Genomic DNA, 27,496 nt, shown 5'->3' with positions numbered 1-27,496 from the left:
AGAAGCATCTCTGCCTTTTCACATCTGATTCTGTTTCTTTATTTAACAATAACATTTGCTGCAGCAGAAAACAAACATTCACGGTCTATGCTAGTGCAAGGAGCTGACAGGTATTTGCGTGTGACTGAGGCAAGGTCTGGGAAGTGGGATTTGTTGCTTCTCCTGTATTCCATGGTGCTCTCGGTTCTGGGAATCCTCTGATCTAAGTAGAGCAAAAATACAATTTTATGAATTACTATGTTTTAGTGTATCTTTAAAAAGACACTGAAAGCATTATATATCTAAACAAATTAATTACCTGCACTGCTGTTTGGCTTTGGGTCAGCTCTTTTGTGACGTCATAGTTGACCTTTTCCCTCAACATTTCCTCAGCTTGCCATTTTGTTGCTTAATTAAAATAGCAGTCCTTGTATCTAGGGTCCGAGATTGTGACAAGACAATACAGGGGCTCTGTATATGCTCTATGTATGTGACTGACTAACTGCTCTATGGCTTGCAGTAGGGTGCTCTTCGAAGTTTTTACTCCCTCATCTGTTGCAACAGTCTTGTGTAACATAATAGTCAGCATGTTTTCGATGAAAGTCCACTGATATACACTTAGAGATGCAGGTAAAACCTTGATCCGCCACCACAGAAAAAGGCTGGTCATCGAGGGCTGTGAACTCGACTACTTTGTCATTTATTGCCTTAGCCTTTTCACTATCTCTAGAGAAAGTTTTACAGCTTTCATCAGTTGCCTGCTGAATGGAAATAAAGCTAAATAAAATAAATACAGCTTTGCTGCAATGACGACCCTTTAGGTGACTTATAAGATTGTGGAGTGTTGTCCTCCACTGCCACCAAGAAAAACGACCAGACAAGTGAAGTCACGCTGGCTCTCAACTGCACATATGAGCGCAGTACTGAGGTGCAGCAATTGATGTTTTGAGCGCAATGACTGAGACTTGTTTTCCATGATTTAGCCACAGCATAGTGCTACCTGCTGGCGTTGCAATGCCATTACATTATCGGGTCTATTTATCAGATTAAATTTCATTATTGGAGCAATACAAAATGTTGTACGTTTTTCACAATGAAGACCAATAATTTATCAGGCCGGATAATTATCGTCCATTCCTAATTTTGTAAATGCCTCTTAATATCACTTGTTGCACATGTGCACCTTGGAAAAAAGTAAGCCTATGCCAAATTATCTGCACACTTCAAATTCAATTATATTTGGTAGTCTATACTTATGGAGCCCCCAAGCTGGCAGTGGATATATCAGTGAATAATTCCATTAGTTTAATACTTATTGGAGTGTAAAACAGACATAAACCTTTCTATTTTTCCTTTTTTTTCCCCCCAGGGCACACTTTTAATCATTTATTTATCTCATATTTTCCCTACTCCATCTTCCTTATGCAGAAATAATAATGAGTTGGCTGTGTCCCTCCATGTCCAGGGCAGGGACAGGTGGAATGTTTGTGTGTATGTACTAGGACTACAATTAAAGATTATTTAAATTATCACTCACAGGTCCACAGCTTATTTTCTTCATTAATGGGTAAATTGTTTGGTCTATTAAATGCCAGAAAACCATGTTTGTCACAGTTTTCTGAATGTCACTGTGATAACTTTGCCTTATTTGTCAGACAGTCCAAAAGAAATCCAAAGGTATTATATTTCCTATGACACAAGAATAGCAGCGAATCTTAGCAAATGACAAGCAGGAATGTTGAGCCTTCCATGATGATGCAGCTGTAGCATGTAACATCTCTGGTGCAGTCAACAGGGCTGTGTGGCTAGCTGGCTTACCAGAAAACAGCAGTAGCTAAACATGTTCATGTAATGTTAATTATCCATATACTCTATTGCAAATGGACTTTGCTGTCCAGTTGCCCTCTGACTGACTGTTTCTAAACAAGCACATCTTGGAATTCTGTAATGCAATATAGGTTGTGCTCTACTTCACATACCATATCATATCATCCTCCATCCAAAATCAGATGTTCATAACCATGCTGCCAAATATAACTCCCTTCTCCCAAACCTTAAAAGGTCAAAATGGTACAGAATAACAATAAAGCTGAATTAATAATATCCAGTGAGGATGCGTGAAGACATGACTTCCTGCTGGGTGGATACTAACCAGCCCTTCAAGTCACATAGGACGCTGACTCCTTGTCATAGAAGACACGTGACTAATTTTAGCCAGTTATTTGACCTTGAATGCCCAGGCATCCTCATAACCACCAGCAACCACCCCTTCAACACCACACACACTGCACTGTAGCCAGTGTGCTCATCCGCTCCCTGCTGCTACTATTTCATGTGATGCATGTCATTTTCATTCATACCCACAAACACCCATAAGCCCATAACACCCACACAGACACGAGGCTCTCCTTTTACACTGCATGAAAAAAAATTATCATATTAACATGTACTTTTCCTTGCTGGAGGTGTGTGTGTGTGTGTGTGTGTGTGTGTGTGTGTGTGAGTCTGTCTGTCTGTATCTGTTCAGTTACTAAATGTTGTTTTACACATTTTAACTTTTTGCCACAGGACAAGAAAAGGAGGAGGGGTGGCCAAGTTGCACTGCAATGTAAATAAATGTTGGTGTGATTCCACATTTCTCTTATTTAAAAAAAACAAAACTTTTGTTTTAAGAAAAATAACCCACAAACTGGAAAAGTTAGCAGTGGTTTCCTGTTATGAAAGAATAACCTACACAGAGGAAATAAATATCTCGATAGCTCGATTATGTTGAGATAAACGCCACATAACTTAATTTAGCTTACCTACAGGCAGCCGAACATTATGTTGATTTAGCAGAGGCCATGTAAATGAAACATGTGTCCAAGTGAAATGAGAGTGAATTTTAGTCTCAGTGTTATGCATTTTTGTTACAGCTGTCTATTACTTCATGTCCTGGCCTAACATGGCACAGGCTACATATAGCGCTTTGTTTAAAACTGCTAAAACATGTTTGAAAAAGATAGCAGGAATCAATGCAGCCTCGTTTCCGTCCCAGGCAGCGGGTAAATATCATTTCCATATGGTCGCCCAGAGCGATAATGTTTGTTGCCAGCAAAGTTTTTGCTAAGAGGGTTTTGTCCCTTTTCAAAAAGACTATAACAGACTGTACCCTTGTCTGTGAGGCGTGTTATGCGATACATACACACAAATAATGTCAACAAAGAAGGCTCGTGCATAAACTCTGAACGCTAACGGTAATTGTTTTGAAACGCGCCATCGGTGGCTAGGAGACAGTTATTCATAGTAAGTGCTACATGTCTTACCTGAAGAGGAGTCAATAAAGTCCTGCTGATAGTATTCGATAGCTTTGAACAATTTCCACGAGTCACATTGGTCCGTGCTGTTGTGCAACTCCTCACACTGACAGACTCCTCCTCCGAGTCTCTCTCTCTCTCTCTCTCTCTCTCTCTCTCTCTCTCCTCTCTCTCTCTCTCTCTCTCTGTGTGTGTGTGTGTGTGTGTGTGGTTTGTGCCGCTGCTGCCACGCAGGCTGCTCAACTAAGTTTTGCAGAGACGTCTTAGTGAATGAGAGCAGGGATACTTGAGTCTAAAACCTCTGCATAGTAAAGTGGTGGTGAGGTTGAGGCGAGTGTTTGTTGAAAACTAGGTCAAACGTCACAGCTCCCTCTCTCCTCATTCAGCCCCCTGCCTGTGGGATTGGGCTATTGTTTAATGATATGGGAGAATTTATACACGTGACACAACGTATAAGATACCCACACACACCCATAACACAGACACAAGGCTCTCCTTTCACGCTGCATGAAAAAATGTATCATATTAACATGGAATTTTCCTTCCTGGAGGGGTGTCTCTGTGTCTGTTTAGTTACTAAACGTTGTTTTACACTTTAATTTTTTGCCACAGGACAAGAAAAGGAGGAGGGGTGACCAAGTTGCATTGCAATGTAAATACATACATACATATATATATATATATATATATATATATATATATATATATATATATATATATATATATAAAAGGCACAGAAGGGTAAAAAAAGTTAAAGTGCAGCAATCAGCATTAAAAATGTCTCTGTAATAAACAGAAAATGTGCAGTTGTGAAATGTGCAGTCGTAATATAGGAAAAATGGCGATAATCATTGAGGTAGATGAATGATTGATGAATGAATGATTATGTGCAAATAAAGTGACCAGAAAGTGGAGTCCGGAGTGCAGGTTTGGTGTTGGGTCAGTCTGGTGTTGTACAGTCTGATGGCTGTTGGAATGAATGACCTGCAGTAGTGCTCCTTCTTGCACCGCAGATGTAGCAGTCTGTTACTGAAGGAGCTGCTCAGGTCACCCACAGTCTCATGCAGGAGTGGGAGGGGTTGTACATGATGGACGTCAGCTTGGCCAACATCCTCCTCTCACCCACCTCCTCCAGAGTCCAGAGAGCAGGCCAGGGCAGAGCGGGCAGAAAGAATTTATAAGAGAAGTGTAAGTCATGATTATTATTATTTACTATTCATTCATTTCATATTTCTTTCTTGTGCAATACATATTCTGAAATTTGCAATATATTTTATATTTATGCTGTGGATGTACCGCTCTTGTCTGAACCCTGTGTGAGTGAGTGTGCACGGAGCCACACAAGGTGTCAGTGTCCTTTACTCGTTGTGTTTGACACAGCCCACTATGCCACTATGTTTGTTTGTGTGTTTCTTCTTGTCTTGTGGTTGGGTAGATTGCAAAACTGAATTGCCCTTTGGCATAACTAAAGTTGTCTGAATCTAACAGTAATAATAATAAATCCAGTTAAATTCATTCAGCTGTTTTGAAACATCTTTTATTCTTCTGATAACAGCTGTACATAGTTTCTTTACCAATGGTTTTCTAACAGTGTTTCTACTCCACAGGAACAAATTCTGCAAGTTTGTTGTACTATTAATTTTATCATTGTATTATTCTTTGTGATCATGTGGTTGGGTGTTGTCATAAGCACATCGAAGTGTTGCCACACAGTAGTGACACACCCCAAAGTAGCCTTGACAAGCTACAACATTAAATACACATTAATGCATAACTAAAAATACATCAATGCAACAGTTACAGACCCTCAATTCAATACTTTGTATAAGCCCTCCATGCTGTCAGACTGCATGGGAAGCGTCTGTGAAATGCCTCTCCACAGATGTGGAGATAGTCAAAGACCCGAAGTCACTTTGTCGCTTTGTCTTGGCTGTGTGCTTCAGGTCACGGCTCTGCTGAAAAGTTAAAAGTTGCCCCAGTCTCAAGTCATGTGCACTCTGAAACAGGTTTCCTTCAAGGACTGAACTTTTGGTGGAAATCCAAAAAGGAAATAGTCTTCCAGCGTGACAATCAGTGACTACAGCAACTTACAATTTGAAATGTAGTGCTCAGCTTCAGTATATAATATTTTGTGGTGGACAATAACAGAAATGGAACAGGATGGCAGTAACCTTTTTTATGAGTTTGTGGTTGAGAGAAAGAGGGTACAGATGCTAAAAATGCTGACACTAAAAATCAGAAGTGTTGTTCGACGGGCCTTCTCTCTTTTCCTCTGATTTTTCCTGACATTTACATTAAAATAAGATTTACATAAAAAGGTGTCCCCTAATGATAAACATAACTGTAAGCCCAAGTCAGTAATGACTCGGGCTAAACCCGATAAAAACATTTCTTTTCGACAAAAGCTCCAAGCAACACAATCCTGGTTTTGGCCATGCCATGTTCAAACTCTGTATTCTATACAGAATATAGGTTTCTACATTGACTATGCATCAAGTAATGATGATTATTCCATTTAGTCTAATTAGTTTAAGCCTGTATCACATACAATTATCATAATTCAGTGAATATTTCTCATGTTTTTAAAGGTCAGTTACAACAATAAAAGTGTGGTCTTGTTTAATTTATTTACAACAAATATTTGTACATAATATCAGTAATTTACCTCTTGACTCTGGTTTGACTAAGTAAAATTAGGTTGTTAATCAGGAAAGGAAAATAACGGTAACTAGATCGACCATATTGGCCATGTATTTAGTCATGCGACTCAATCGTCATCCACGACACGCATTATGGACGCTGTAGTTTCTTGTACTATGTTACTCCTTATTATGAATTTACGTGTTCTCCAGAATAGAACTACAACTCCCAGAGTTCAGCGCGATGCACAGCGTGATCTAAGCGTGTAGAGAGGCCATGGCGTAGTATGTGACAGGCTAGCAACAGAAAATCATCTCCGGACAGACGCGTCTGCCCATTGTTATCTGCTGTCAGCGACGGCAGGGCGAGGATAAGGATGGGGTCCCGCATAAGGTAAGAACGTTTATCCACTGCTCTAACTGAAGCTGTTAACAGCCGGCTGCTTCGTTAGCTTTGCTCCAGTGAGTCACTGGACAGTGCCGTGCAAGGCCCTGACTTGTTGCGACACAGGCTAAAAACACTGGCGGCACTTCTCCATACTGTACAAAAAACAGTACTGTTAGTCATTTACAAGTTAAGAAAACATGTTTGACGGGTACAAGTTGAGTCAGATGAGTAGCAGTGAGGTAGGAACATGTTTCTGGATGTACAGCTAGTGTAAACATGGTAACTGTCAAGTTTTCTGCCTAAATGATGCTAGTTTTCAGGACTGAGGTGCAGAACAGAGATGCTGGGGTTTGACAGATGTTCTTATGTTTGCCTGTAACCTTATGTCACTCCTCTAACATAATGTAAATATTGCAGGACCATGTCAGCTGTTAAACTGAGACACTTTTATTCCGTTGGTTTTTTATACGGTGTATTTATGGGAGATAAGTTATCTCTTCGTAGTATTAATATCATTTCATCTCAATATAAGCCAATTATAATGCATACCACAAAACACCAAACACAAAAAAGAACACATAAACAAACAGGGAAAAGTAACACCAGTAGTCACAACAAGGTGAATTTTCAACATGTGGTTATTTTCTTATACTTGTAACCCTCATACTTTTTACTCTCAGCCAGTCCTTTTTCATGTACATTGCTGTTGGGGACCAGTCCTTTACATACTCATCAAAACTACCTTATAGTGCATGTACTAGTTTCTCCAATGGAAAAATAGACAAAAGTTAGAAAATCAGGGGACTGTCCTCGAACCAGTTTTGTAATATTGTGAGGCCTGTGGCATACAAAGTGCTTCTAAGAATGTACTTGTCTCTACATTCAAAATTGGAGTCTAATCCCAATACACAATAAAGTGAATTTGGAGGTACAGCTATCCAAAATAGTTTCTTAACTTCACCCTGGGCTGACAACCAAAAAATCTAAATGTTTGGGTACAACTACATAAGATGAATATATGTGCGACAGCTTTGTTACATTTCAGATATAATTGAGAGCACACAGGATCATACTTATATCAAGTGGCTCATGGCAAATGGGTTACATGTAGTCTGGGAATAATCTTATCCTGGGTTTCACAGGATTTGTTAGGACATGTTCTATTCTTGCATTCACCACATGTCATCATCCAGGTGGGACCCAAAACATTTTCTTCAGTTCAGTTTAAAGTTTAAATGAAGTTTCTAGGCGAAAGTATGCTGAAGTAGTAAAGGTTTAAAGAGGCTGAAGTTTTGGAGAATTTGAACATTCTGTCCATTCATTTGAATGAAAAGAATTTTGCAGAAAAAGCTAAATATTACAAAAATTGTAAATAGTACAAAAAAGTTGTATACAAGCAGGAATGTCCTGAATGAGCTGAACATTTTGGTACCTGAATGGTTTTAATAGCTCTCAGCATTCACACTAATAACAGAGAGCATTATGAACATTTTACGCTTTTTGCAATTGCACTGTTTATACTGTTTTTGCAATTTCACTACCACTACAATTGATCTTAGCACTGCACAGAACCCTGTGGTCTTCAGTGGTGCAACTGGTAGAGCAGTTGCCTATTGATCACGAGGTTGCTGGTTTGAGTCCAGCAGCAGGTGATTATAGATTTAAAAAAAAAAAATAGTATTACTAATATGGATAATGATTTGAAGAGCAATAGTGCGAATGCAAAGCATTCACATGCATTTTCTGCAGGAAATGCATTTTATCTAGTTCATTCTGTAATATATTCTAATTTGTGAAGTCCAGTGATAGTACATTATACTGGGAAGTACAGTTTCTTCAAGCCTGGGGTAATATAGGAGAATTGTTTGTTTTGAAGGTTAACCTAGCTGGTTCTGTATTGTGTCTGTCATTTAATTAGTTAATTAAAGTTATATAATATTTATAAATGGAAGGCTACATTAAATGATAAGCATAACATGCAAAGAAACCACTGATGAACTGTTATCCTCTCTCTAGGGAGAGTCCAGTTTCCACTTTTGAGGTGTATCTGGAAGTAGCCCATCCAACCACACACAGCTCTGGTAAGTCTGTGAAGGCTGTGGGTACAGGTAAGACTGTAGACTGCATGCATCTTCTGTTTAACACTGATAATAAACAATGAATACAGCCATCAAAGCTTACCATATGCATAAAGTCACATTGCATTTCAACTTTCAGACTTTATGTTGTAGAACAAGATAAAGAATAATAATATGAGTTGACACAAGGCTTGTGTGATTTGTCTGATTTTGTTTTACCTGTACAAAAGTTGTTGTTGTTGTTGTTTTTTTACAAAAGCAGCACCACACTTTATTTGCTCTGCAAAAGGTGGTCAGTCACTAAGAACATTTCACTTATTTGTCAAAAAGTTCATCACTCCCAAAAGAATAACACGTCCCCTTGTCATTGCTTTAGCCAAGGCAGGTGAATGTCTAAGAATTTGATACACCCATCAGCCACAACATTAAGACCAGTCAGTGGTTTTAATGACAGGGGTAAATATGTGAACCTGGAAATTATCATAAAGTTTGAAGACTCATTTAAACATTTAAAGATTGTGTCATGTAAAATGAAGTATAGAAATATTTAAGACTTTGCATTATTTTTAGGTCAGCAATGAGACAAATTAGACAACATTGGGGCATTGACCTATCTAACTCCCTTGTAAAAGGAAAAAAAAAGGTCATTTTTCCTTGAGTTGTAACCCTGTCATTGAAGCACATGTTCAGATGGATTTGATCTAGGCATGAGAGGCGTTTTCAAGTAACTTAACTTTCAGCCTATGCTTGCCTTTCATAAATAAGGCTGTTTCCAGCAAATCATTGCTTATTAAGTAGCATTGTGAAAGTGGGAAAAATGGCATCTGAACTAAATGAAAGTGTCAGAAACTGAATCAGTTGCATCCAAAGCATGATCAAGCAGACCAAAAGTGACCACACCATCAGAGGATCAGTACATCAAGCTATGTTCCCTGGGAGATAGAAAAGCAACTTCATCACAGATATAGACTTTGCTAAATAAAAACATAAGACTCCAAACAGCGAAAGTACTGTAGCAATTTCTAAGCCTCTTCTCAGGAGGAGAAATGAGGCAAAACACTTGGGGTGATTATGAAATACCAGCATTTCACGGGGGATGACAAAAAGTCCTGTTGTCTGATGATACAGTGAATCAAACCGACAGTGAAATGTATTGATAATATTCAGGTCTGTAATGCACTTAATCAAAAGTAGTCCACACAACTGAATTCCCTGAGGGATTCCTGCTTTGACAAGTTGGAGTCCTGCTAAGTCAAATGACCAAACACTCAGTGAATCTCAAATCTGCAGTTAACTCTCGAAAAACTGACCCAAAACCAAACTTTTGCATAATATACACTGACAGGCCACTTCATTAGGTACACCTGTACACAAATATCTAATCAGCTAATCACATGGCACCAACTTGATGCATTTAAGCTTGTAGACATGATCAAGACAACCTGCTGAGGTTCAAACCGAGTATCAGAATGGAGAAGAAAGGTGATTTAAGTGATTTTGAACGTGCAGAGTTGTTGGTGGCAGACGGGCTAATCTGAGTGTTTCAGAAACTGCTGATCTACTGGGATTTTCCCACACAACCGTCTCTAGGGTTTACAGAGAATAGTCTGAAAAAGAGAAAAAATCCAGAGAGCAGCAGTTCTCTGGGTGAAAATGTCTTGTTGATGCCAGAGGTCAGAGGAGAATGGCCAGACTTCTTTAAGCTGATAGGAAGGCAACAGTAACTCAGATGACCACTCCTTACAATCAGGGCCTGCAGAAGATCATTTCTGAATGCACAACACGTCAAACCTTATAGCAGATGGGTTACAGCAGCAGAAGACCACACTGGGTGCCACTCCTGTCCGCTAAGAACAGGAAACTGAAGCCACAATTTGCAGAGACTTGCAAATATTTGACAACAGAAGATTGGAAAAACTGCCTGGTCTGATCAGAAACCGAAAGTAAATGCCTCTTTAATCAAAACATTCTGTTTTGCATTGGAAATCGAAACAGTTTACAGTAAAGATATACAGTGGTGCTTGAAAGTTTGTGAACCATTTACAATTTTTCTATATTTCTTCATAAGTATGACCTAAAACATCATTGTCCTAAGGCCTAAGAGTAGATAAAGAGAACCCAATTAAACAAATAAGACAAAATAGTATTCTCTATGATTTAATTCTTAAGGAAAATGATTCAGTATTATATATCTGTGAGTGGCATAAGTATGTGAACCTTTGCTCTCGGTATCTGGTGTGACCCCTTTGTGCAGCATTAACTGCAACTAAAAGTTTCCAGTAACTGTTGATCAGTCCTGCACATGAGCTTGGAGGAATTTTAGCCCATTCCTTTGGACAGAACAGCTTCAACTCTGGGCTACAGTGTTTCCTCACCTGAACTGCTCACTTTAGGTCCTCCACAACATTTTGATTGGATTCAGGTCAGGACCTGGCCATTCTAAAACATTAGTTTGATTCTCTTAATCTACTTTTAGGTCTTGCGTGAAAATCCAGTGATCTTTTATGTCGTATATTTGAAGTAGAGAAAATTCTAAAGGGTTCACAAACTTTCAAGCACCACTGTGTGGAGAATATCCTGTAGTTAAAGGGAATAATGTACTAATATATAATGTTACTGCTGTTTGAATTAGCTACTACTTACATAACTGCAGTACATGTATTTTCCTGTTTTATTTCATTTATTTATTTATTCCCTGACTGAACTAAACTAAAAAACGAAAGAAAGAAAAAGAGCTTCACAAATCAGAGCACTGGAAATGAAATGAAAGAGGCCTGGAACAACTTGGTGTCTTACTCGAGCTTGCCAAACTGAGCAATCAAGTGACGTGATCACGTGACCAAGATTCTGATGGTCTCTCTGGCTGAGCTTCAGAGATCCACTGTGGAGATGGGAGAAACTTCCAGAAGGACAACCATTACTGCAGCACTCCACCAGTCTGGGCTTTATGGCAGAGCGACCAGACAGACTCTCCTCAGTCAAAGTTAGCAAAAAAGCACCTTAGGGACTGTCAGACTGTGAGAAACAAGATTCTCTGGTCTGATGAAACCAATAATAAATGTCTGGGGGAAACCAGTCATGACACAGAATTGGTTTTCCTTCTGTTATATGTCAACTTTCAAAGCACAGCTCCAAAGTGCTTTACAATACAAAATGTAAATCAAAGACAAACAAACAGAAACAGTTAAAAAAAATATATACAGTAATGTAGTAATGTACAAAATAAATGAAATGAAAATAAAGTCAAATAAAAAGATCATTCTAAAATGGTTCAAATAATTAATAAAAGTCTGAGCTTAATTTGTGTCATAGTAAAGGGTCTGAATACTTTTGTCAATATGATATTTCAATTTTTTAAAATAAACTAAAATTTGCTAATTGCATGTGGCTGCAACTTTACAAAATTTGAAACGGTGAAAAAAAAAAATCAAGGGGTCTGAATACTTTCTGAATGCTCTGTGTGTGTGAGTGTGAGTGTGAGTGTGAGTGTGAGTGTGTGTGTGTGTGTGTGTGAGAGAGAGAGAGAATATATATGCATGCTACACAAACTTGGTTTTTAGACAGTGAATTCCAGTTTTATATGTGGAATTTGTTATTTTGGGATCTCAGACAGGTATGTCAAATGATAAAGTCTGAGCAGGAAGTAATCACTATCGGAGTTGCTTATAACTCCTAAAAATATGCAAACTGTAATGTGGAGTCATAAGTGGTGGTTCATCACACTGGTTCATTATAAGGCCTCATAAGTCCAAAAGATCTAAAACAGCTGGTTTTAAGCTACATGGTAATTTGTGGACAACATCTTGTCTCTTTCTGAGGCGTTTTTGTAATTGTCTGTCTGTGACCAATTTCCTGGGTACTGAGGAAAGGCTGTTGACTGTATTTCTAAGAATTTCTTGTGCCTCTTGTCATTTCCTGTTCAGTCTTAAAGATGCCGTACTCTTCTCTGTGTCACACAGTTCTCCTTCAGTCTGACTACTTTAAAAACTGGATTTCACACATTCACTTCTGATCTTTATTTCTGTCTATTAACATAGGACTGAAAATAACTGGAATATTTATCAGTATTTGAATTAATTAAGGGAAATCATACACAGTTTTATTTGTGGAGGATGTTTTGTCATTTACAAGTTCATAACTATGTGGGGTTTTATTTATGATATCCAAAATATCACGTGTCTCTGAAAACATGGGGATTACAATCCAGTATCTAATGTGTAGAGGTGATATCTAACATTTCTAAACATTTTCTGGAACCCTTCTCATATTTGCAAACACTTGTTCTCACATGAGGAATCAGCATGACACTGACTCCACCTGCTGGGGACAACATTCAGCAATAAAGACATGATAGACAATAGGCATAAGGTGAAAAATGAAGGAATGTGCTCTATTAAGTCCTGATTTTTATGTCTGTCGTTTCTATCAGGGCCAGAGGTGCAAAGGCAATTCCCTGAAGATTACACAGACCAGGTTTGAAACACATCTTATACAGTATCTCCTTTCACTTTTTCTGTGTTTCACCCTCCTCACAGCTATTGATTGAGTTCTTTTTCATATGTTTGTAACTCTTCCCCCATAGTTCTTTCTAAATTGTACACACGCTTAAGCCTAACCAGTATATGCACCACTTTTGTTTACAGTGTTTTCATTGTTACAAATGGAAAATGGGGGCAACCTGGAAATACAAGGGATATCATGTTTCCTTGCTTATTCATTTTAATACAGAACAGTATCATTAGTGCATGATGATGATCATACATATAACTACTGTACTGTAATATCCATCATGTGTGTCCCATAGGACACTCTTCAGACTGTGCCCAAGTTCTGCTTCCCTTTCAGCATGGACAGGTATGCACACACGCACACACACACTGTACTTGACAAACAGGACTGTACACTGCGCTTAAAAGGCACATCATCAGTTGTCATAATGATGCACACACAGGGCTCCAGACTGCAACCATTTTGTTTGCCTTTTGTAGACAGTGAGAATAAATTCTACATCTAGGAGCACCAGTGAAACTTGCAAATATATGCACTGTTCTTGGTCAGGTTCAGTGTTTCCTATACATTGCTTTATTTGTGGCAGCACTGCCACACACTGATTTTCTATTTTATCATTTATGTGCGCGCTGCTCCTCTTTCCTCTCTGACAGCAGTTATGATTATTACTCTAAATGAAATAAAAAGTGAAGGCCAAGTACTTTGTCAAACCACCTATTCAACAAGCATTTGAACAAGCAGTTATTTTCAGCTGTTCTGTCTGCAGTCTGCCAGCATGTTTAATACAACCACAGTGCACAGGTAAAGCTAATAGTGAATTGTTACAAACAACAAAGGGTAAGCTGTCTATGGAGTCTAACTGATTATCTTACTTTGCCACAAATCTTAAAATTTGGCAAATTCCTGTAAACATTACTGGCTGAGACAAGTCCTCCCTCTGTCTCTCTACCAGTGGTGCTCACAGACGGGGAATTGCAACAGAGAGAGGACAGGAAGAAGCACTGATACTGACTAATGTCTGTGTTCCTCAGTCTTTACAAACTTCACTCAGTATTTTGATGTCAGGGATATTATTTATTTTATTGACATTTTAGATTTTTTTTGATTGAGATATTATTGACAAAGATTAACTGATTAAATGTTGGTGGTCAAAGGTCAAGGTCACAGTGACCTTTTGGCCACAGATGTTATTGAACAGGATGGCACAGTGGTGCAGTGATGCAGTGGTTAGCAACCCCAGTTCACCTTTTCTGTGTGGAGTTTGCACGTTCTCCCTGTTCCTGTATGGGTTCTCTCTGGGTACTTCTGCTTCCTCCCACAGTCCAAAGACATGCAGGTTAAGTGGTGACTCTAATGAAAAATTAAGTATATAGATTTCCTTCAGGAACTCTTACCTGTCGTCTACACCAGGGGTTCTCAAACTTTTTGGGGCCAGGGACCCGTTACAAGGGAGAAAATGTTCCTTCTAATCCTCACGCAGATTGAAAAGTATGTTTGCTGCCATTTGTACTCCTAGATGTCGTAGAAATTATTTATATTTCAAACTTTTCAACCTGATTAGTTTAGACCTTCAGTGTGGTTTCTTACTTTTTGTGATCTGTTGAGACACCAAATAAGAAGCCCTGTGTGCTTTTTCTGAAGTTGTGGCCAGGTTCACCATTCATGTTTTCTGGCGCTTGTATCCCTCACCCTTTTGGCAGAAAAAATCTTTTGTCCTTAAACTCTGGGTGCTTTGTGATCAGATCCCACTTTAGCTTGGCTGGCCTCATTGCTTGCTAGCACCTGAAGACACATGAGATATTTTGGTCTTCCATCACTGTTCTTAATAAAACCAAACTCAAGATAACATCATATTTTCTCAGTTGAGCTGGTTTGGGCTTAGCATCACTTGATGAAGTGGACAGACTTAAATATGTATCCATCGTCGCTAGCTAGATATGCTAATCAGCAGCAGGAGCTGTGCATCCCAGGGGTGCAGGGACCCCAGTTTCAGAATCATGGGTCTACACACAGATCAGTGCCTGCTAACCCAGAAGGCTTAAAGGTTGGTGCATTGCCTCTTTCATCCCTCTCCTCTCTCTTCCTCTTCGTCTCTTCCTCGGTCTGCCCTCTGAACCTCTGTCACCCTGCAGCCTGACTGTCAACCAGGTTGGCCAGAACTTCACTTTTGTGTTGACTGACATTGAAAGCAAACAGAGGTTTGGCTTCTGTCGTCTGTCCTCAGGTGCACACACCTGCTACTGCATTCTCAGGTGAGTGTGTGTGTGTGTGTGTGTGTGTGTGTGTGTGTGTGTGTGTGTGTGTGTGTGTGTGTGTGGTGTGTGTGTGTGTGGTGTGTGTGTGTGTGTGTGTGTATGTCTACAGTCAGCGTTCCCCCAGTTTAAGGTAGTATTCAGTGGGTAGTCCAGTGGTATCCAGAGGTCAGGATCTTTGCAGAAGGAAGGATGGAAAATGGTGGTACAGAGATACTAAAGCCTTCTTTTTCCAGAACTTGAAAAAGTTCTGGCAAAAAAACATGTTTAGCCTGACATTTACTATACTCCAGCCGTTAGCCTAGAGAATTTATGAGTAAATATTTTAATATTAATGATGTTTGATGATTGAAATATTGAAGATAACATTCACAGCATCAACATATGTGGCGTCTCATCTGCAGCATAATGTTGGCAATATTTAGCACAATTGTAGCCATTTGTGGTGTGAGGATTTTAAAGACTGAAATAGTAACTCCTTTGAGCTGAAATTTTCCCAATAAAACCAATCACTCCTCAAACAACCAGTCAATCAAAGTCAGTTAATCTGACAGATTCTGAAATTGCCTCAGTGTTCAAAGTGATATTGCAAACGATGTAACTCCCATCCTGTTAAAAGTAAAAAACACTTTTTTGTTCTCTCAGCTACCTGCCCTGGTTTGAAGTCTTCTACAAACTACTTAATATCCTTGCAGATTACACTATCAAAGGCCAGGTAAGTACAGGTGCCCATCATGTTTTGTCCCATCATGTCTTTCTTTGCTGTGAATTTGATCAGCTCCAATATTTTCCCTGATTTGTCATATTGGCCTCAGATATAGATAACTACAAAAATTGGTACTGGTACAGACAGCTAGTTTCTGTTTAAGTTGAATTTATTTAGAACACTGATAGATTATCTAAACTGTAAAATCTAATTGCAATTTTTTCTGACAGATACTGCGATTGCAATTCGATTTGAGATATAATTTTGAAAGTCATACTTATATGTTCAAGCCCCCTCGTATATATTCACTATATACGAGGGGGCTTCAGAAAGTTTGTGGAAAAAGGACAGTTGGAAAAAACAGTTTAAGTTATGATGTTTATTTTTGCGTTGCAACATGCATTTGAGGGTTCATGTTAGAACATGTTATTACACATTAGTATGAGATCATACAGGTGCATTGAGATCAAAATCCCTGCATATAATCTTTAGCTATGTACTTTTTCCATGAATGTTTTGAAGTGTAAAACATGTGACGGAGCATTACCACTTAAGAAATCATTGAAGTATGAACTGCTCTGTGTACTAATCCATGGATGAAGATGAAAATATATGAATCCAAAATTATATAGTATTTATTCTAACAATAAATGGTATAGAACATACACATAATGAACCATAGAACAAACAGTAGCATTACGTTCTCTTTCCTTCTTTGCAGTAACTTTACATTGGTCATACTGCTGCCTGTGGTGATTCTTTAAAGGCTGATACACTCAGGGGGAATGACAGGAGACTGACAGGCACACACAGAGAGCCAGTAGAGACAGACACAGCTGAATAAAACTCTACAGGATTTGTCCTGGTAGAAAATACAAAATCTAAATACAAACCTAACTTCATGTTAGCTAGTTCATTCTACCATTTTCTCTCTTTTTCTCTTCTTTCTCTCTCTCCTTCTTGGCTCAACCAGGTATTTTGCAACTTTATAATGTCAGCGACAAGAATTTTAATTTTAGCGGAGATGTGTATAGCGACAGCATGTATGCTGCAGACAGCATGCAGCTCTCACGTGACACTGGAGTGGAGAGAATCAGAGTCTGCATCGCGCTGTCACTTTGCTCTCCGTTTTCATCAAGTATCTAATTCCACAGTTAGTTAGGTTGTGTGGTCATTTTAAGACCAGATGTGGTTGTAAAGTTTACAGCCTGTCACTCTGTTGCTCCTGCAGTGCTCTGTGTGTGAACTGTGAGGCAGCTAAAATAAAGTGTACAGATGCGTCCACTGATTCTGCTATAAAAATAATCTCAGCCTTTGCGATTTGCAAATCGTTTTAGGTCAAATCGCGAATGCCTTTCAATTTCGATAAATCATTCAGCACTATTGTTGTGTGATGATAACGTTGCTGACAGAGTTTATAAAGGTATTAAGTGTCATTGTCTTGTATGACTTTGCAGTATTTATTCTGTGCAAACTGTGCATCTTGTTTTCCAAGAAATCCATTTGACTTTGGAGTTATGTTTGTGTGTTTGCCATGCACACAACACCACACATTAATTTTTGATCATGTGTTTCAGGAAAGCCAATGGCAAGAGCTCCTGGTATCGCTACATGCACTTCCCATCCCTGAGCCTGGGGTACCTGTTCATCTTGGTGTGGTGAGTCTGACTTCACCACATCACATCTAACTTAGCTCAGTGTAAACTAGAAATGCTGCAAGTATCTGTTTCCTTCTCAAAGAAAATAATGCTACTGATAGTTGAGTTACCCCTTCAATCTAACTGAAATCAAACTTCAGGAATGTTGTTCAGGTATATTCTACTGCCACTACAGAAGAGCTTTTCAAACTGTGAAGTGCATCTCCCCAGAGGTGCACCACATCACAAAGCAAAGATACTGTATGAGGTGAAAACAACCGTTAGTTGTTGTAGGTGGATGACGATTTGGCTGCTCACCAGCAGTTGGAGCAGTGGCTGTTACAGAGCTCACCGGATACATACACATTTTTAGCTTCTGTGACACTTTCCAAGGATATCATTGTCAACTTCACATTGACTCTGACCTTCCTTGGATCCTCAGGAATACACCTGCCAAGTTTGAACTTGATGAGATGAGTGGTTATTGAGAAAACTGAAGGACAGAAGGTTCTCTTTAGTATCAAAGTAATCCAGGGATAGTTGTCTCTACATCTGTAGGTACACCGCACATAGTGGGTCTCACATTTTAACCCACACCGAAATTATTGACTCCATTGCAACATTATACTTCCTGTTTACATTTGCCAAAGCATCCTGGGAACTGTTGCTCCACAATGTAGGACATAAATGTAGAACATAAGCAAAATCCATTCATAGAAGTGTTTCTGTGTAGTACTATCAGTACTTTTTTGACAGAGGCTCATTTTGGAAACAGACTAGTTTGTATGATTTTTTTGATAGTCAAAAGTATTTCTTGTTGTGCCAGTTGACCACGCTTTTAAGTTGTAGTGAAAAGCTGCACTTTTTCAGAAAGTCTCGTTTAGAAAGCATTCATGAAGTTGACTCTCTTGTATTCTGTTTTCACCAGCATTCCTTCTTTACTGTGCCTGACACAAGGGAACTCCCCAGCATACCTGAGAATGTGAGTGTTCTCTCTTGCTTATTTAATTTTATCACTGTCTGACAGACTGACATGATTCATTTCAGAACACTGATAAGATGCTGAAAGACATCAGTCTAACTTCTAAACTCCCTTACGTTTGGGCAAGAAGAAACACTGTCACAATTGATTTGTATCTGTGAGGAGTAGGACTGTAGTGTCAGCCATTTAAAATAAAAGAGCTCGTCTGACTGCTGAATCGTCCAAAAAATGGTATCTGGTAAATATGTATTTGAACCAGATGAAGTAGTCTGCGTCAAGATGTTTTTCTGTTTGCTGGATTTGCTTTATATATGCTGCAAAAAATCTTTGCAGCAGGATTATTACAACAGATTATTGACTACTACAGTAGTGTTTTCTCTGTCAAGGTTAAGTTGACATAGTGCCTTCAAAGCAACATGCTACCATATAACCTGATCAGCCACAGCATTAAAACCACCTGGATAATTTTGTGTAGGTCCCCCAGGTGTTGCCAGAACAGCTCTTACCTATACACCCTTCTAGACCTCTGAAGGTGGTGCCCTATGGTATCAGGCACAAAGACATTAGCCGCAGATCCTTTAAGTCTCCCAAGTTGTTAGGTGAGGCCTCCATGGATCCGACTTATTTTTCCAGCACATATCACAGACATGTGATCAGACTGAGATCTGGGGAAGTTGGACGCCAAGCCAACACCTTGAATTCTTTGTCATATCCCTCAAACCATTCCTGAATATTTTTTCAGTGTGGCAGGGTGCATTATCTGAAAGAGGCCACTGCCATCAGAGAGCACTGTTGCCATGAAGGGATGTACTTGGTCTGCAACAATGTTTAGGTAGGTGGTACGTATCAAAATAACATCCACATGAACGCCCAGGACCAAAGGTTTCCGAGCATCACTCTGCCAACTTGCCCTCGTCCCATAGTGCATCCTGGTGCCATCCACCCCCCCAACCCCCACAGGTGTCTGTGTATCACAATTTGGCCCTTGACAAAGTCGCTCAGATCCTTATGCTTGCCCATCATTCCTGCCTCCAACACATCAACTTCAAGAACTAACTGACTGTTTACTTGCCGCCTCATAAATTCCACTCCTTGACTGATGCCACTGTATTGACATAATCAATGTTATTCACCTCACTTCTGCACTTTTAATGTTGTGGCTGATCAGCATGTATTTAACTGCATATTTGTAAGAATAAGGGGTGTTTCTCTTGTTTTGCTTATTCTGCTGATTTTGCTTGAATCCAGTATATTTGTTGGAGATCAAATTACATTTTTCAATTTCTCATCCTTAGTGCAGTTCTAAATTCTATAAGATCAGTTATAAATTAGTTATAAAGACTCATAAAAGGGATGCATTACTATTTAGCACTTGTACATTTTCAATTACAGTGGTTACTGGATACTTTCTGTGCAATTTTGAGTTTTTTGATTTGAGCCACAGTTCATACTATTCATACAGAATCATGTTCCATTGATGCTTACCTTCACAACTAATTATTTATTTATCTCTTGTTGTGTTTGACCCTTGCAGAGAAACCTAACAGAGTACTTTGTAGCAGTAGATGTCAATAACATGCTTCATCTGTACGCTAGTATGCTTTATGAACGTCGAATCCTCATCTGCTGTAGCAAACTAAGCACTGTAAGTAGAGTCCACTTCCTGTTTCTTCTCTCTTCTCTCTCTACAGCTCTGTCCATTTTGGTCTCTTTAAGTAACGAGAAGGTCTGTCAGAGTCTAAAGTTTACATGACTGCATTTACCCTGTGACCTTTAGAAAATATTTTCTTTAAACTGTCATTTTGAGAATTTAAGGTCAGGGTCACTAACATTTTATTACTGTGGAATGAATTAAGTAGGCACCCACCAATTTGGATCTCAACTGAAATCAGTAAACCAATCCCAGACAGTATTCCTTCTTGGGACAAATATACCAACAAGACTAGGTCAAAACCTAGTAACCCACATGAAACCTTCTCTCCTGCTCTCTGTGCTCACATATACAGTATTTTAGACTAATTCCAAATAAAACTGCTCTCATTTACATGTGTTTCTGTAGTTGTGCAATGGAATGAGTATGAAATAGTGGCTGAAAGCAGCCCACTGAGATTTAATGTTAAACCAGCAGTCACATAGCTGCTCTGCACTGTTAAAATCCTGATTTTACAACTGTTGTCTGACAAAATCACCAGACACAGAAGTTAAAGACAGCTGCTGTTCTGGGAGTAAAATCATCAAATAAAATCATCACTTAGAGAGAAAGGCAGAGACTCATTCACATGTATGTCAGCTGCGCTGTGGTCAGTTGAATGAGAAATGTACCTATGGAAGGAAAGCCTGACCATGGGGCAATACTGACCACTGGTTTGTCACCAGGTGCTTTAAAAAAAACATTGCTAGAGGGGTCTGACAAGTTGGTAAACATAGCGTCAAAAATGTTAAGTAGGCAACACTACCCGTAAACTTACCCCTTCACGTCAGTTCGTTTTGAAACACCAACAGCTGCTGGGGAAATTTCGGCATCAGTTCAACCAGTGGCATAACTTGATCACTCAGTCAGTTAGTCTTGGACTTTAACATTTCTAGTTACTCTATCACCATAACCAGTGGTCATACATGGTTTAGTATTCCACTGTTAGTAATAGTTTTTGTACGTTGAAGGGATGTCAAAAAGAACACAATGTAATAAAAAGAATATTTACAAATCTATATCCATAATTAAAACAAAACCACATTAAATTCCTGATCTTACATAGATTAACAGTTTTCTGCACTGTGGTATATGTGTACCTCATAGCAGCCAAAGCGGGTCAGTAGTGCTAAACAACATTCCATGCAGCATCTTGGCCATATATGAAAGTGTGTGAAAGAGGATGAAAACAATGAGGTGAATGCAGTATTCTAGCAATAATAATATGATGCAAATAATTCAGTATTCATAAGAACAAATTCTCTGCACAAATTATTATGTTTTTCTCTCCATGACACCTGTCATCAGGTGCCATCATTATGTCTAATATAATTGGAATTAATTTGGCAATCCTACACAATAACACACAATATAATATATCTTATTGTATATTTCTATATCATGTAGTATTTATGGATTTTATTCAGACAATTTTATTCAAACAGTTGAAATAACTGCATATAAAGGGAAGCAATTTAACATCACATATCCTGTATTTGTCCTTGGCACAGTTAACAGCTTGTGTCCATGGGTCTGCAGCCATGCTATATCCAATGCACTGGCAACATGTTTATATTCCTGTCCTGCCTCAACATCTGTTAGACTACTGCTGGTAAGTATGCTGGCTATTATCTCTCCAAACCTGTTTTAAACACAGTGCATTTTCAATACAGCTAATCACACAGTGGCACCTAAGACGAAGACTGTACATATACAGTATATCTATGCATCATTACAAACACCAATGAACCCTGTTATGGGTTAACATGTACAGAACCCTGATGCTGAGTCAGACCACAGAACACCAGGAGTGCAGGGACAGAAGTGGTTTATTGCTGCAGCAACAATGCAACAGGTGGAATAAGGTCTGGGGGAAAAGTCCAGGGGGGTGGCGGTGAGAGCCCGGGGAGGGAAGCCAGGAGGTTAACAGAGGCGGCTGGAGATCCACAGGAGCGGAAGGAGCACCAGCAGAAAACTAGAAAAATAGAGACTGAACAGGTGAGGATGAGTTAATAGATAGCAGCTGTGCCGGTGCCACGCCACGCACCTGAGGAAAAAGCACACACACCCCTAAACACAGAGGGAGAGGGGAAGACTGGATAGAGACAAAACCAGGGCAGGAACTGAGGAAGAGAAGGGGGACCTTAACAGAACCCTCTGTCTTTCATAGAGTGGGAATGTTTTTCTGTATGTTATGATCATGACCATGAATCTATATTCAGCTTTTCTTCATAATATTACAAAGTACTGAAGTTAAAACATGAACATTAACAGTGTAACTCTGAAAAAGTGACTCTTGGTTTATCATAAGAGAAAACCAGATCTGTATTATATTAGAGAAAGGCCTTAATTCCTCTTTTCCCCTCCTTATGTTGTAAGTGTATTTCATCATATTTTAGTATTTAGTACATGATATATTTGATTTTGCACAACAGCACACACACACATACACCTGAGGCCTTCAAGATTCTTTAAAAATCGACTGCATGTAGGTTAATGTGAAATGTTGGCTTAAGTTTTGAGTTTCATGAGCGTAACTACTTTGAGTTCAAGTTGAAAAAATATGTAAAGTCAGACCAACAAATAATACTTAATTGTGTAGTTTATATATGCAGAAAGTAATGGATTTTCAGCTTTAACCTAAGACTTGGGAAGTGATCAGACAGATCCAAGAGATAAGAGGGAGCATTTGAAGAACACTATATGTCACCCAGGATTTATTAAATACCAATAAAAGCATGACACACAGTAGAGCCTAGAGACTACACAGAGAGTAGAAGGTCTAAAAGTTGTTATCTGAGGTATACATGTTGTAACGATGGCTCTGGCTCTTTTTTCCAGTGCCCCAATGCCTTACCTCATTGGAGTACATTCCAGCCTGATGGAGGTAGGTGTCTATAACTAGCACAAAGGAACTAGGTCATTGAAGCTTTATAACAATGAAAATGTTTGAATTTTCTTACATTGCTTCCCCTGCTACCATCAGGTTTTTAAATTGCATTTACCAGAATCAGATTTCTTCGCCAAGCTTGTTAACACACGTGAGGAATTTGGTTGTTGTGACTCTCAAACACTGGAGAGAATACACAAACAGTGTGCATATATAATGCATAGTATGTACAGACATTACACAATATACACGCATCATACAGATGTATTTGCTTGACTTTCAAGCATAGTGACTTTACTGTCTTTTGTTGACTGTCAATATACCATGTGTTGTTTCTTCTCATAGAAAGTTCGAGGCATGGCTCTGGATGATGTGGTGGTCCTGAATGTGGACACAAATACTCTGGAAACCCCCTATGATGATCTTCAAAGTCTGCCCAATGATGTGGTAAGGACTACTATAGAGTGCACACGTATTTTTAAAAAACAGTCCAGTTTTTTATATGAATGTCCTGTCCCACAGGTTTCATCTTTAAAAAGTCGTTTGAAGAAGGTTTCAACAACAACAGGGGATGGTGTGGCTCGAGCCTTCCTCAAGAGTCAGGCGGCTCTGTTCGGCAGCTACAGAAATGCTCTGCAGATTGAATCGGTCAGTACATGATGTAGACCTGAGACATGAGGGACGCAGGGTACACAGAAAGAGTGATAGAGCTGACACTGATCATTTCATGTGGGTTTGGTTATGATGGAAATTTCTTCTTCCTAAAGTCACACTGACATGCCTAAAATATGGACAACAGAAACATTTGAACAAACTCAAAGGCCAGGGCTGCTCGGTACTAAATTTGTAATGAGTTGGAGCTGTGACAGTTGGTGTGTTTCCCTGCATTTTTAGGGTGAGCCGATAACATTCAATGAGGAAACCTTTGTGAATCATCGTTCCAGTGCCATGAGACAGTTCCTCCAGAATGCCATTCAGCTGCAGCTCTTCAAACAGGTACACACTAAAGCTAATGATAATTATTATTATTATTATCATCATCACCCTCATCATTATCATTGTTATTACTTATTTGTACAAAGTGTTAAACACAATTAAATCACAATATATGATATGATAATATATAAAACTATGCCCTGCTCAAATGAGGCATTGGAAATGGCATCAGTGTAAAAATGTCATTTTCCTACTCTTCACCTACTCTTTATTTATGAGAATAAATTTCATTATGTGCAAGTATTGTTTTAATTTTTTTGATAATTACACGTTCTTTTGCGATAACAGATATCTCTGTATTTATTATCCTGAATCATGTTTTTTTTGTGTGCAGTCCAGGGAGTATCAGATAAACAAGTTTTTGTTTATTCTTTAATAAAAATAGCTTTTTAGCCTTTTTAATTTACAAATCTCTTATGATTTGTAAGAGGTAGTATTTCAGTTAAAACCTTCTACCATCAGAGTTGCATTTTCTTGTTTTTCTGGTTTGATTTTGTACACATGGAGTTGACAGTTTCTGTCAAGGACTGTGCATTTTCCCATCAAGGTTATTTTTTATAAATCCCACAGTTTGCTTAGGAAGTGGAGTACACCTTCTTTTGTGTGTCTTCAACATTTATGAATGAGGCCCCTGGTCTTTTTATTTTGGCATCCATTTTGCATCAGCATTTCTGTTGGAATATGTTCTAACAGAAATATGTGTTAATGTGTGTTGATATGCATTAGCATAGCATTAAATAGCATTCACTATTTACTCTTTGGCCTTGTCCAATCTTGTGTTTTTTGTTTCTGTGGTTTTCACAATTCCTCCCTTAATGTCCTTATTATGTCACCATCCCTTTGCTTAAATTGCTCCTCACAAACATAGCACCAAGTACACACACACACACCCTTTGTCTCACACCTCATACATGTTGTGGTACTTCCTGCAGTTCATTGACGGCCGTCTGGACCTGTTGAACTCAGGAGAAGGATTCAGTGATATCTTTGAGGAGGAGATCAACATGGGCGAGTATGCAGGTGAGTTAGTAGTGATGTGTTGTTAGTGACAGGTCCATTTTAAACTGAGGCCCTATAATTTGTGTTTATTCATTTATTCAAGGAGGGTCGCTCAAGCAACACAGGAGATGTGATAAATGTCTTGTTATTTTTATTTGGCATGAATACTAACAGTCTATGCAAATTACCTTATGCAGTCACCATTTTTTCATTCATAGTAGATACAGGTAACATTTCCTTGTCCAATGTCTATTTATGAGGAGATCGTGCGACCTGACGCCACCACAGATATCAGATTAAAAACACCAACTTTCAAGCAAAGTTATGCACAGCATTAACTAGATCACAACCAGCTCACCTAGCTTACTGTGTGATGAAGTAGATGTTTCTGTGGTGAACCATTTGAAAAGCGCTGATGTTTGATTTATCAGAGCAGTGATACAAAGTTATTGATAATATTCTCAGTCAGTAAATCAGAAGACTTTTTGAACAGCCACAATCAAACCACTTTTATTATGATATCATTAAAACAGAATTACAACACATTCTGACCAGTCATTGTAAGAGAAAGAAGACCAGCAGATCCCATAGCTATGCAGAAAATAAATACTGGATTCGATAAGAACCAGATTGATTATGCAGAATCAGAAAACCGTTCCCAACCTACGTCAGACTGCCATAGAAGTAAGTCTCTCATTTTCTTCCAGTTCTGTCAGTTCTTCACACTGTATGTTAGATCAGAAAACTGATCAGATATTTGCTAAAATGTAGATGCCAGCAGATGCCAGACTTCACAATGTGACACATTCACACCTCTGCTGAAGACAGGACATTAAAAGAACAAGTAATAGAGTGAGATCACCTTCTTGTTAGAGAAACACAGAGGATCAAAAGTAAAAACCTGAACACTGCTAACTCAGTGGCACACTACTGAGACATGGCAAAGATTTTACATCAGATTGCAGACTAGATTCTTGGACCCTCTCAGTTTGTACCTAGCATGCCCACTAGTTGATGGTGTTGACCTTTTATTGTTGTGACTTGACCCGCAGGCAGTGACAAGACCTACCACCAGTGGCTGTTTACAGTGAAGGTGAGCTTGTCTGAATGCTATTACCCAGACAGCACATTATTCATGACATAAAGAATACATTATACACATTTTTGGCATTTCTGCCATTTGGTTTTGCCCATCTAACAGCAGGGAATAGCAGTGTTAGTGTATATGGTATGGCTGTCCATCTATCCTCCCAACATTTTGGTACAGAGAAAGAGATCCTGACAACTACAAGCCAGATTGCCACAAAAATGATGATGTACATGAATGCCCCCCAGGAGATGATTTCTAATGATTCTGGTGAGGTCAAATTTGACTCTATAATCATCCACAGCATATTTATTTCCAGGATGAGTCATGTTTTTAGGAATTCCTTGACCTTTCCCGTAGCACTACTATTGTGTCAAAGTTTTCTACTCAATGAGGGTCCGATTTATTGCAGGACTGTTTGACTGCATTAGTTTATTTAGTTGGACCTAATACACTGGGAATCTAATGTCGATTAAGTTAATTCCATTCAAGTGTTGTTTTTTGTCTGTAATAAATACTTCAGCCTCCAGGTGCAGCTTTAGACCTTTTCTCATGCTCTTATACAATATGTCCATTTGCTGTCAGAGGACCTTTCAGAATACTCTACATAACTGAATGTGGTACATAGCAGATATGCCAGTTATTACAGTTGCAAGAAAAAGTATGTAAACAATTTTGAATTGCCTACTGTTCTGAAATAGTTATAGAAAGTGATCCGATTGAAGTTACAGTAATGAGCAAGCACAGTCTCTCTTAACTAATAACACACAAATTATTTCATTGTTCTTGTCCAGATTGAATACATCATTCAAGCATTCACAATCTAGGTTGGAAAAAGTATGTGAACCCCTCACAGCTAAAGGCTTAAAGGAAACATTGGAACTAGTTAACATCTCTGTTCAGTGAATAGGCAGGGTGTCCATAATAGGAAACCATGGAGGATGCTCGTGCTTTCCAAAAAATGCCATCACTGTGTAGCTGAAGTTTGCCAAAGAGCACCTTAACACCCAACAGTGTGCTGCTGGGAAAGTGTGTTGTGGACTGATGAAATTGAGGTCAAACTGTTGGGGAAGAAGATCTAATACTACATACTATGAAAAGAGAGTACTGAATACCAACATGAAAACATCATCCCAACAGTGAAGTAAAAAAGTCATGGTGGCTGTCCACCAGATGAAACTCAGTAGAAGTTGGGAGAATGGACCAAATTTTGTCTTGAACCTTGTGCAGATCTGATCCAAAAACTTGATTAAAGTTATGGCTGCCAAAGGAAGTTCTATAAGTTATTAAATACAAACATTCACTTACGTTTTCCACCAGAACTGTAAATGTTTAATGTTTGTGTTCAATAAAGATTAGAATTGTGTG

The 27,496-nt window shown here is 38.8% G+C and overlaps 2 protein-coding genes across 11 annotated transcripts in view; one reads left to right on the top strand and one right to left on the bottom strand.

Annotated features, from left to right (window-relative positions):
- nek6 (NIMA-related kinase 6) overlaps nucleotides 1-3,425 on the bottom strand; it is a 35,455-nt gene extending 32,030 nt beyond the window's left edge. For 3 of the 4 annotated variants that reach the window (XM_051072717.1, XM_051072716.1, XM_018699156.2), the window contains exon 1: nucleotides 3,285-3,425. The gene's annotated coding sequence lies outside the window, so the exon portion shown is untranslated. The remainder of the gene's footprint in view (nucleotides 1-3,284) is intronic. The other variant, XM_051072719.1, reaches the window with a different exon arrangement.
- An 840-nt stretch (nucleotides 3,426-4,265) lies between these two features.
- The window catches only part of dennd1a (DENN/MADD domain containing 1A), a 32,917-nt gene continuing 9,686 nt past the window's right edge, over nucleotides 4,266-27,496 (top strand). Inside the window, exons 1-16 of one of the 7 annotated variants that reach the window (XM_051072714.1) lie at nucleotides 4,366-4,463; nucleotides 8,319-8,383; nucleotides 12,810-12,853; nucleotides 13,185-13,234; nucleotides 15,022-15,141; nucleotides 15,787-15,856; nucleotides 17,425-17,505; nucleotides 18,413-18,466; nucleotides 20,001-20,111; nucleotides 21,668-21,768; nucleotides 22,998-23,043; nucleotides 23,392-23,493; nucleotides 23,569-23,694; nucleotides 23,941-24,042; nucleotides 24,975-25,062; nucleotides 26,094-26,134. In XM_051072714.1, coding sequence (XP_050928671.1) covers nucleotides 13,227-13,234; nucleotides 15,022-15,141; nucleotides 15,787-15,856; nucleotides 17,425-17,505; nucleotides 18,413-18,466; nucleotides 20,001-20,111; nucleotides 21,668-21,768; nucleotides 22,998-23,043; nucleotides 23,392-23,493; nucleotides 23,569-23,694; nucleotides 23,941-24,042; nucleotides 24,975-25,062; nucleotides 26,094-26,134 — 1,050 coding nt within the window. In that variant the 5' untranslated portion in view covers nucleotides 4,366-4,463; nucleotides 8,319-8,383; nucleotides 12,810-12,853; nucleotides 13,185-13,226. Of the gene's footprint in view, nucleotides 4,464-6,122; nucleotides 6,309-8,280; nucleotides 8,411-12,809; nucleotides 12,854-13,184; nucleotides 13,235-15,021; nucleotides 15,142-15,786; nucleotides 15,857-17,424; nucleotides 17,506-18,412; nucleotides 18,467-20,000; nucleotides 20,112-21,667; nucleotides 21,769-22,997; nucleotides 23,044-23,391; nucleotides 23,494-23,568; nucleotides 23,695-23,940; nucleotides 24,043-24,974; nucleotides 25,063-26,093; nucleotides 26,135-27,496 lie in introns of those variants that run through there. The other 6 variants (XM_051072713.1, XM_018699145.2, XM_018699147.2 and 3 more) reach the window with 6 other exon arrangements.

This window comes from Lates calcarifer, linkage group LG9 (assembly GCF_001640805.2).
Source record: "Lates calcarifer isolate ASB-BC8 linkage group LG9, TLL_Latcal_v3, whole genome shotgun sequence".
NCBI lineage: Eukaryota > Metazoa > Chordata > Actinopteri > Centropomidae > Lates > Lates calcarifer.
Note: the sequence above shows the minus strand (reverse complement) of the source record. Positions and strands in the feature narration are given on the sequence as shown.